The sequence below is a fragment of the Centropristis striata genome, chromosome 13 (genome assembly GCF_030273125.1).
Source record: "Centropristis striata isolate RG_2023a ecotype Rhode Island chromosome 13, C.striata_1.0, whole genome shotgun sequence".
Lineage (NCBI taxonomy): Eukaryota > Metazoa > Chordata > Actinopteri > Perciformes > Serranidae > Centropristis > Centropristis striata.
In genome coordinates, this window is record NC_081529.1 from 16,893,843 (window position 1) to 16,904,310 (window position 10,468).

General features: G+C 41.1%; 1 protein-coding gene across 1 annotated transcript in view; it reads left to right on the top strand.

Moving 5' to 3' along the window:
• Positions 1–10,143, top strand: part of LOC131982666 (acid-sensing ion channel 2-like) — a 129,091-nt gene extending 118,948 nt beyond the window's left edge. Inside the window, exons 6-10 of the mRNA XM_059347209.1 lie at positions 3,124–3,277; positions 5,187–5,278; positions 6,434–6,513; positions 7,040–7,108; positions 8,136–10,143. Coding sequence (XP_059203192.1) covers positions 3,124–3,277; positions 5,187–5,278; positions 6,434–6,513; positions 7,040–7,108; positions 8,136–8,237 — 497 coding nt within the window. The 3' untranslated portion in view covers positions 8,238–10,143. The remainder of the gene's footprint in view (positions 1–3,123; positions 3,278–5,186; positions 5,279–6,433; positions 6,514–7,039; positions 7,109–8,135) is intronic.
• Positions 10,144–10,468: the final 325 nt, after the last annotated feature.

Below are 10,468 nucleotides of genomic sequence, written 5' to 3' on the forward strand. Positions count from 1 at the left end.
TCCTAAGAAATGTATGACCTCATCACACTCAACTGTTGGCCTGCAGGAGTTTCAGCTACATCACAAAAACTTTCTCTCCTCCTACGCCAGTCTCTCTGCTCTCTCCCACCCGGAGGAAAATTTTTTCTCGAAAACCAGAAAGGTGGGAAAAAAAAAAATGTAGCCAGGGGCAGCAAAACTTTTAGGCAGTTAGCATCAATGCTGCAGGCTCCCACACCACAAGGGCATTCAGTGTATTACAGCAATGTGCCATTAACATGCTCTCGATAGCACACGATACTGTGTGGTGCAGCAGGAGAGTCAAAGGCTTTGGTGCCTATTCCACACAGCTCTTTTCTCTCTCTTCCCTGTAATTGGCTTCATTTTTTGGAACACTAAGGCTTTTCACAATCCGAACACACACTCACACTCGCTAAGTTTGGATCATTGAATGCAAATTAATTCTTGTTTTAAACTTAGTGCCAATTTGCAATGCCCACCAGAGAACATTTCACACGGCAAAGTTTGATTGAGTTTTCCTCTCTCTATAAGTCTGTCACTCAAGTTTTGGAGACAGCACTGAAAGTGTTTTTGATACGAGACAGCTGCATCTGTTGTCTGCTTATCTTGTCTTTTGCTTTCGAGGAAATAGAGCCGGCTTATAATCACACACCCAGACAAACAAACACAATTATTTCCAATTTCTGTCATAGCTTCTAAACAGGAAATTTCATCCTGCCAAAAGTGTCTCAAAAAGTGGTCCTATCAGTTCTCTCCCTCAGACAGATATATACAATTTGTGTGTGTGTGTGTGTGTGTGTGCGTGTGTGTGTGTGTGTGTGTGTGTGTGTGTGTGTGTGTGTGTGTCTGAATTGAAATTTAAAGTTATAATGGAGAAATGTTTTATGATAATTTGATCTTTAAGATTTAAATGTGTGTGAGAGAAAACGAGAGAGGCTGTTAGTGAATAAAGGTGAGAAAAAAATCAATCATCTGAATGCATAAGGCCCTGCTCCCGTGCATCCAATAACGTCTCATTTGAATAAAAATAAGAGACCACTGAGAAGCCATATTGAATTTCCTCCTGCAATTACGTGACTATGTGGTCCCGCCGGCTATTAGTGCGCCGTGGGGGGATTGCTGCCTCACGCTCTGTGATCTGCAGGTCTGCAGAGCTGTCTCAGTGAGGAGTAAGCCTGATAACATTAACTTCTTCTTTCCATTCAGAGAATAAGGCGTTGATGTTCAGTGCACAGAGAAACGTCTCTCCGATCCCTTGTGAAATTAACAAAGCTGCATTTAAACTTTGCAACTTCATAAATGCAGCTTAAGAAAAGTGATTTGTGAGGAGTGTGAGCAGCGTCAGAGCCAGAGAGCCTTTTGATGGGGCTATATTTGAAAAGCCTGTGTCGCTTAACATTACCGTCAACGAGAGGGAGTTGGTGTTGTGTTGGAGGCTGTGGGCTTAACACGAAATCATCCAGTGCCTTTTAGTTTAGTTGTTTTTTCTCTCTCTGAGTCAAACAGCCGTAGCAGAGTTGTGAATAGTGCCTGGCACAGGACTTTGTCTCTGTCAGGGTAAAGGCTGTTTTCATGGATGCTGCTTGAGGGCGAGTTTGTGTTCGGCGCTTTACATTCTATGACTTTGACAATGACATTGACTTATGCTGTCGTTCGGGCTTTTATGGGAGTTAACATCCACACAACTCAAGGCGCATTATGACTGGGGGCATGTGCACAACTGTGTGTTTATAAGGCTGTGTTTGTAGGTACAGTACCAGTGACCCCTGTTTTCTACGAAACTGAACATTTCAGAGAAAGAAAAGACACTCTAAATTAATCTTCCTGTGGCTCTTTGCAGATGTACACTCAGACTCTGAGCTCAAAGCTGCAGAAGCTTCAAGCGTGTGTTTTAATATCTATCTGAAGTGAGAAAGCATTGACAGACAGCTGGTAGAACACACTACAAAGATGTGTCTAATTAAAAGTAATTGGCTTCGGTGTGTATGTGAACGATTATCATAATTTACCATAATGTTATTTCAGATTAGTGAGGTTGTACTTTACTGTATTCCTGTTAAGATACAAAATATAGAGACAAAAGATAAGGAACTTCATTAACATTTGATTGAACTCTTTCAAATAACTTAATTATTATAAATAATATTTTTATATTTCTATTACATTTAAAAGTCGTGATTATGTTCATTATAAGTCAAAGACATTCTGTTCAGGAAGTCACATTCAAGTGTTTTGCCTCACTATATTTGCATGTTTTTGCAGCTTTGTCTAGTATTTTTGTAGACTTTTGCTCAAATGGTGATGTCCAAAAACATCCTGAACAAATACAGGATAATACAGATGGAGGGCATTCAAAAGAAATTCCGGAAATTGTGAAAAATGTGCTTTCCCTAATTCTTCAAATTGCTTGTTTGTCGACCTGATAGTCCAATTACTAAAATGTTAAATTTCCAGTAATAGAAAACTCACATTTGAGAAGCTGGAACGAGCAATCATTTGGTATTTTTGCCTGGAAAAATATTCTATCAATTGCTAGAATAGTCAACTTTATGATTTTTATAGAGAAAAATATGTGTTTAGTAACTTATAGTTGCTTTACAGTAACTTTTACATATTGTAAACAAATCTAATTCATAACTTCCTCAGTTTGTGCTTTGTTTATAATGGGATGGGTGGGTTGGAGGCTCAAGGGGGGAGGGTTGGGGATGGGCGGAGGGTGTTTCCTTGTTTCTATGTTTTTTATTATTATTATTATTTTCTCTTTTTATGTGAAGTACTTTGTGTTACATTTCTCTTGTATGAAAAGTGCTATACAAATAAAGTCTGATGGATTGAATAATGGATGACAGCAACAACCAGTGTTCTACACTATATTTAAATAGAGCAATTTGTTATACTGCTAATAACATGTTTTGAAAATATAGAAAAAGTTTGATTTGTTTTATATGACTTTCCTCTCATAAGGGAATACTTTGGTCTAAATATTTGGGAATCATACTGCAAACTGCAATCTTCTGCTTTGTTTGTTATTATGTAAAGAATTGTCTTGTGTCTAAAAGAGAATTTTCCCCTTGTTTTCACCATCGTTAATCCGTCCTCCCATGGCCCCGTTCCTGCATGAAGCTAAACTGTCAGCCTTGGAGAGCAGTAACTGCATGTGCAGGACGCCGTGCAACACGACCCGCTACAACAAAGAGCTGTCCATGGTCAAAATCCCCAGCAAGACCTCGGCCCGCTACCTGCAGAAGAAGTTCAACAAGTCAGAGAAGTACATCACGTAAGTAACAAGTAACACAGTTCTTAAATGGAGCGACGCCTGCGAGCTCGTTCAGGCAGGCAACTCGAGCTGTGCTGCCATACGCATGACATGCCCCACTCCTCATACATCCTCCACTTAAACACACCCTCTATCCAATCTGTCGCTCTATTTAAGATGAGAGTAATCCTTGCTCTCCTCTGCCTGCCTATGCTGCTGCTACATCTGGACTGCCGCTTGCTTTCTCAGTCCCACCACCACCCCAGCATCCACCTGTAGGCTCCGACTGGGGGATTTATTGCATCACTCCTCAATACCTCATGTAACTGCTGAGGAGTGATTTAGTCGGAGCCTAGACGCCAAATCTAATCTATGTTTATTGTCCAATAAACACATTTTGTATCACGTGAGTTGTCTGACTGAACTGCCGCTTTTAATGTAGTAGAACTCCCGACATGCAAATAGAACAAATTAACATAAAACATTACTTTAAAGGCATTACTGTAAACCGACCCATTGAACAATGACATTGATCAATCAGCCACATTTATCCTGTTATGTTCGTTTTTCAGGAACCCGTGGCATGTTTATTTATCCAATAGTTTCAGAAACTAAAAAATCCAAATAAACATTTGTTTATATTTAATCCCTAACTCTATTACTAACCATTCAATCAATATTTAGTGCAATGATATTCTTTACCTCTCACAGATCTTCATCCTCGTTTTTCATAAAAAATGCATGTTAAAACTTTTTTTCTGTACGTTGGAAAGACCTACATATAAAATACAATAGTTTTACATGACATTGATTTTTATTTTTTTATTTTTTATTTTTTTTATTTTTAAACTTTGAAATGGGTCAATTTTATCCGCAACATAAGAAGAGGGTTATTTAGAGGGTCTTGCACAGATGTGGAATTCATTAATACGTTTTTGTGATTAATCAATGTTTTGTTTTCCCTCAATTAACAATTTCCATGAGCATTCATTCATTCTTTGTAAATGACCAATTCTGGATGGTTTGACACATGTTGAAATCAATTAAATACCAAAAAAACTTCCCATTTTGCAGCTGCATTGCCAAATCAATCCAGAGGCATAAAGCAGGGGTGACCACTGCTCGAACCACGCACATATTCAAACTAGGCCTTTATGTTAATCTCAGCTACACACCTGTAAAGTTTCATGACTGTATATTGCAGACAAAACCTGTCCACAGACAGAGAAGCACCTGGCTTACAACTCAAAACAGTCTTTGTGATAGTTTCCGCTATAACAGGTGTCTCCAGGAACATAATTTGCCATGGCAACACACACACACACACACACACACACACACAGTTGCACCTGGTAGAAAACAACTGATGGTGGGAAAATGCCAGAAAAAAATCCGTTCCTAAAGCCACCTACGTTCTTGTTCAATGTAAGAAAGTCCTAATTAACAAAGCATGTAAAGACAAATCATGAATCAGATGTCTTCGGATTGTGGGTTTTTTTTGTAAGAAATGTAAGACAGAGAAAACTAGGACGATTCCTGAATGAGGCCCAGTGTGGGAGCTGATCATTTTTTACCACATTCATCGTCATACCCCAACACTGGCAAACATTCACATTTACGCCAACCCACCACTTAAAGTCTCCAATTTGGAGGAAAGCTAAGCATCCCGAGGCAAAACACATTAAAAGGGAAAAACATGCAAACTCACCTCAGAGAGAATCTGACTCTCTGCTGCCCACATTGTCTCTTTCAGCAGTTTTAATGAAAAATGTAAAGACGTGGAATCTGTGTGAGCTGCTGCGATACGCCTGTTTTCCTCCCACATGCTGCTTGTGTTTCCCAGCTCGCTCAGCTCTGCAGGAGATGGATGGACTGTTGCCTGCCAAGTGTGGGATTCATTAGGACTAATGCCCAGTTTTGCCTTTTGCAGAGACAACATCTTGGTGTTGGACGTGTTCTTTGAGGCTCTGAACTACGAGACCATCGACCAGAAGAAAGCTTACGAGGTGGCTGGCCTGCTGGGTGAGTTCTCCTCACTGTTACCTTAATTTTTTTCCAAACCTGGATCCAGTCTGCAGAAGTCACAGTCATGGCACTTCTGAAATGATGTGTTGATTCATGTTGAAAAGGCCCAGCCTGACTCATGGCGGCAGATTTAGATTAGGTAATTCAGAGATGTCTGATTGGACGGTCATGGTGTGTGTGACAAGTCATCAGCAGCAATGTGGGCACTGTGAAATGTTGTGAGCGAGGGAAATTTGACCATTTTGTCAGTTCTTTATACAAGTTACAGCATCTATAAATGAAAAAATTATAGCAGCAATTTGCCTCTGCACAAGCTTCAACTGAACACGAAAAGGTCACTACACTTCCTCGTTTTCATTTTTGAGTCTGCTGCTACAATCCATTCCAAGTTACTTGCAACTTTATATTTAAAAGATTATTTTTTGGGCATTTTGTTGCTTTATTGATAGTGAGAGATTGAAAGGGGGTGATAGAGGGGAAGACATGCGGCAAAGGGAGCTCAGGCCAGATTCGAACCCGGCTCCACCGCAGCACACCACATACATGGTCAGCGCTCTACCGGTGTGAGCCACCGGGACGCCCGCAACTTTATATTTAATAAGTAAGAAATAATACTTAAATAAGATGTACCTGAATTAAAATATGTTTTAGTATATTTTTTCTATCCAAAGTTGCTCGTTATTGTTCTGTGAAAAAAATATTGTTTCAGGATTGATGTCTTTGTGTCAGCCATCATGTTTCTTGAAATAATAGAAATACAGTACGAGGATGTAAAATGTATACTTCAGAATGCATTATATGCTTATATTAAGCTGCGTAGGCATATATCTATCTATCCATCTATCTGTCTGTCTGTCTATCTATCCATCTAACTTTTTTATGCACTGATGTTTATATATATGTAATATTTTCAAAATGTAGTGAAATAGAAGTTACATAAAATGCAAATACTCAAGTAAACACACACACACCCAAAACTGTACTTAAGTAGTAAATGTTCTTAGTTACATTCCACTAGTGGCTGTATGGAAACATAATTTTTAGGTCTGTGAGTCAGAATCACGGCCGTGGCTCAGCCGTCTCTACTTATAAAGTGTTCTTACTTTCCTCTTTCTGTTCCTCTTCTCCTCTCTTTGTCTGCGCTGTCGACAGGTGACATTGGAGGCCAGATGGGTCTGTTCATCGGAGCCAGCATCCTCACTATCCTGGAGCTGTTTGATTACGCTTATGAGGTCGGTCTCAAGTTGCCTTATCACACTTTTATTCTCACATAACTGTGAAAACATCTAATTACGCCCACATAGCCTTCCCCCACAGGCTTTCAGCGTTAAACTTTGATAGCACTTGTTTTTGTTAGTTTGGTGAGGAGAAGAGTGTTGACCATGAAAGCTGACAGCAGGTATCTCCCTTTAGCTTTTAGCTCTATTGTGTGGCTCTCTTTAGAGAATGTGACAAGCGCATAATCATCCTTGTAGAGTTGTAGAAATACAGAGAAAAAGTATGTTTCAAGAGATTTCTTCTTCTTTCTTTCTTCTTCTTTTCTTTATTGAGTAGCGTGGATAAGAAACCCTTATGCTGCTAACAAAAGAAGCTCTAAAGCTGCTTTTAACAGCATGCATGCTGGAATAATTGTGATGCCACCTAATTACTTTTCTGCTTTGAAGTTCCTGTGCGATCGGTAATTACAGGAAGAGCTCATGGTTATCTTCTGTAGCACGCTGAGTGACGCCTCTCTGACTTTTATTTCCTGATCCGCAGGTGGTGAAAGACAGACTACTGGATCTGCTGAGCAGAGAGGAGGAGGAGGAGAGTCATGGAGAGGATGTGGTAAGAGCGGCCTTTAACCCCTCACTTGTCAATCTCCCTCAGAGTGCTGTGTAAGTGGAGCGTGTAGATGAGTGTAATTTAACTCACTCCGGCCATGCATAACACACCAAGCCCTCTCCTTATTCCCTTACACATAAGCATGTAGAAGCAGCACCTTATCAGCTCTAAGTCTATGTATAGAGAAACAATAGCAGAGGCTTTCTGAAGACTCTGCTGAGAGCACCTTACAGATACATGCATGAGCATCAAATCTTAGTTAAATTAGTTATTAGTTATAATTAGTTTTATCAGGAGAAGGTTGGGTTTGCATGACTTTTATCTTCAGAGTAATTAATGTCAGGTGGTGGCACCCTGCTGAAAAGGGCAAAAAAATATAAGCAGTGTGGAAAAAGTTATTAGACCTTCTTCACTTTATTGTTAATTTTTAAGGCCTGGTACAACTAAAGGTGCATTTGTTTGGACAGATATCTAGCCATTTTCCATGGTTTTCTTGATAATAACCAAATTATTAACAAAACCATGGAAAATGTCTAGATGTCAGCTCTTAAATTAAACTCTTATGAGCTATTTTTGTTGTTATCATTATATTTGTCCAAACAAATGTACCTTTAGTTGTACCAGGCATTAAAATGAACAAGAAATTGAAGAAAACAAGGTTGGTCCAATACTTTTTTCTATGATTGTAAATATAAACCCCACTTTTCCTTTGCCTTTCGTTCCTACCGCTGCTACATACTGGTGCATGACATACTACTCCGTCAAAAACATTTCGCCTTGAACTTGGACCTTCTTGCTCATGTATCCGTTGGGGTTTTTGTCAGTGAGTTGTCCATGAGCTGTCATCAGGCTGTCATCTGTCTGTGCTCTCGATGTGACGAATCCTCTGCTGCCCAGAGGATTGTGGGTCAGCGTAGCCAGAAAAGCATGCTGGCATACTAAATTTGACATACTAAAATCTCTTTCTGGCTTACTAATTAGTTTGAATATTGGAGGACAACTTTAGACCATTTCAATCTTTTCCCCCCAGAGTTCCTGTGACCCCGTGGCCAACCACTCGGAGTCCATCAGCCACACGGTGTCTGTCCCCCTGCAGACGACGCTGGGCACCCTGGAGGAGATTGCCTGCTGAGGCCCTCCCCCCGCCCCTGCCCCTCAGAGCCACACACATCCAGAGGCTGCCTCCACTGGGTGGCGCTACATCCTCTGTTAGGGCATCCTGCAGGACTCTAACAGGGGAGGGGAGGAGACGAGGACAAGTACAGGGATTGGCCTGAGGACAGCGCTGCGCTCTGTCACACCGCCCTGTCTGAGGCACTAATGGGGATTAAGGAGCTGTCGGCCGGACTTATCGGCCCTCTCCGTCACCCTGCACTGTACTGTGGTGGGAGGGTGGCCTCCACTGTGCCATACCTGCAGCGGGGTCTGTGTCCCCACATATACGCACACAGAACATTATAGACTGGGTGGGACAGCTCCCCGTGACGGGGGCTCAACCTGTGCAGCATAACTATGTAACAAACACACTCATACGTCGCTCACTGCCAAATGAACTGTACAGAATTGGTTTTGAACTGCATGCGTCGATCTATCTTGCTCTCTTTGCTGATGCATACGCTGGACTGCAGTGTTGCTTTACTGTACATGTGTGCCATTTGTCTCTCTCTATCTGCAGGAAAGGCCTGTGACAAAGGGCCCAGGTGAGAGATATCCAACTCCGAATGTACAGATTGAACATGTGGTTGTTTAAAATCATAGTTCAGGTGAGGCCAATCCTTCCCAAAATCTATCCTAACGAGCAATTTATTATTTCTCAGCTAACTGAAGGGGAAGGTGGTTGTGATGTTTGAGCATTACTGCGGAAAAAAAAAAAAAACTTTCTTTGTGAAATCTAAACGTTTTGCATATTTTTTCACCTGTCAGTTTCCGTTTAGTCAGTTTACTAAAAGGCATGTTTGCTACGTGACTCCCGGGGTGTTAAGCTGTTCCCCACAGACAACTCTAAAGGGATGTCATACTCTAACTGTTAATTTATATGAATAAATGACTGGCTTCTGGCTGCTGCACCCCAACACAGCACCAGGCTAACAGGTAGAATCTGAATTTATTTGCCTGCCAGACTGCAACAACGCTGCAACAAATGAATATCCCGGCAGACTATTATTTCATTAAAGAGAATGTCTGGGGGACATTTCAGAAGGCTATCACCGCTTTATAAAGGGTGGCAACATTTTGTCCTTCACACAAAAATACCCAGGCTTGACAATTTAGAGAAATTTCTACGATTGAGGATTACAAAAGCACCATGAGGAGGGTTCAGCCAGGAGTTTTTTTTACGGTCTGCTGTGATATGGTGTAAATATCTGTGTCTTTTTCTCATGAAAAACGGGTAACATGCAGACATGCCTGAAGCAGATCTAATCTAAAAAAACTCCCGGCACAGATATCATTTCTTATTTGTCACATTTTTTCATGGCTCTATATATGTGGGTGAGTATGTAACATAAGAGGCGTTTTTGAGGGTAGTTGAATGTCATGCTAAAAAAAACGAAGGCACACTTTGCATCGAGCACCAGGCTTCCTTTATACAAAAACCTGCAGCGTCCTCATCAGAAACATCAGTTACATATATGCGGCTTCACACCAAAAGCTTGTGTGAGAACATGTGGAAGATTTCGTGCATCTGAGTCCATGAACACCCTAGCTTGGTCTCTGTCATCATGGTAATGTACATTACAGGTAGGAATGAATTCAAGTGCTTTGTGAGACTGTTTGAATTATGATTTCCCATCTGTGGCTCAACCTGCTGTCTGTGTGTACTATCTCATGTCGTGGCTTCAGACCAACACAGTCCTCAGCCGATCTGCAGGGGGCCGTGAGACACGCGCGCGTCTCGCTTCTCTTGGTGGCAGCGACACCGGCTGATTCTTCTCTCTACTTTGGCTTCAATTGTTATCGCAGGACAGCATTTTCTCATTTTGTGATGCAGCATACAGTGTGTGTTTTTAATGTGAAACAATTAAATTAAAGAGTTGTTTTGCAGTGGTGGCGTCCTGTCGTGGCAAAGCTGAACAAGGAAAGTTTATTTGTACTGCAGCGTTAAACAAGAAGGTAATTTAAAGTGGCACAAAAGCCAAACCAGAAGCTCCGCACTCCCACATTTATTTACACTCACAGCTGACTGAAGCACCCTTCATTGAGGTATCGGGTATAAATACAGCAGCGAGCTTCAGGACAAACTTCCCTCTCCGTCAGAACTTTTTGGAACCAGGGTTCGAATCACAACAACAATCATTTTAAAAGAATCGATTTTCATAAGCTGCTTGATTTTTTGTAACAGTTTCTGTAAACATCAGAGGTGGA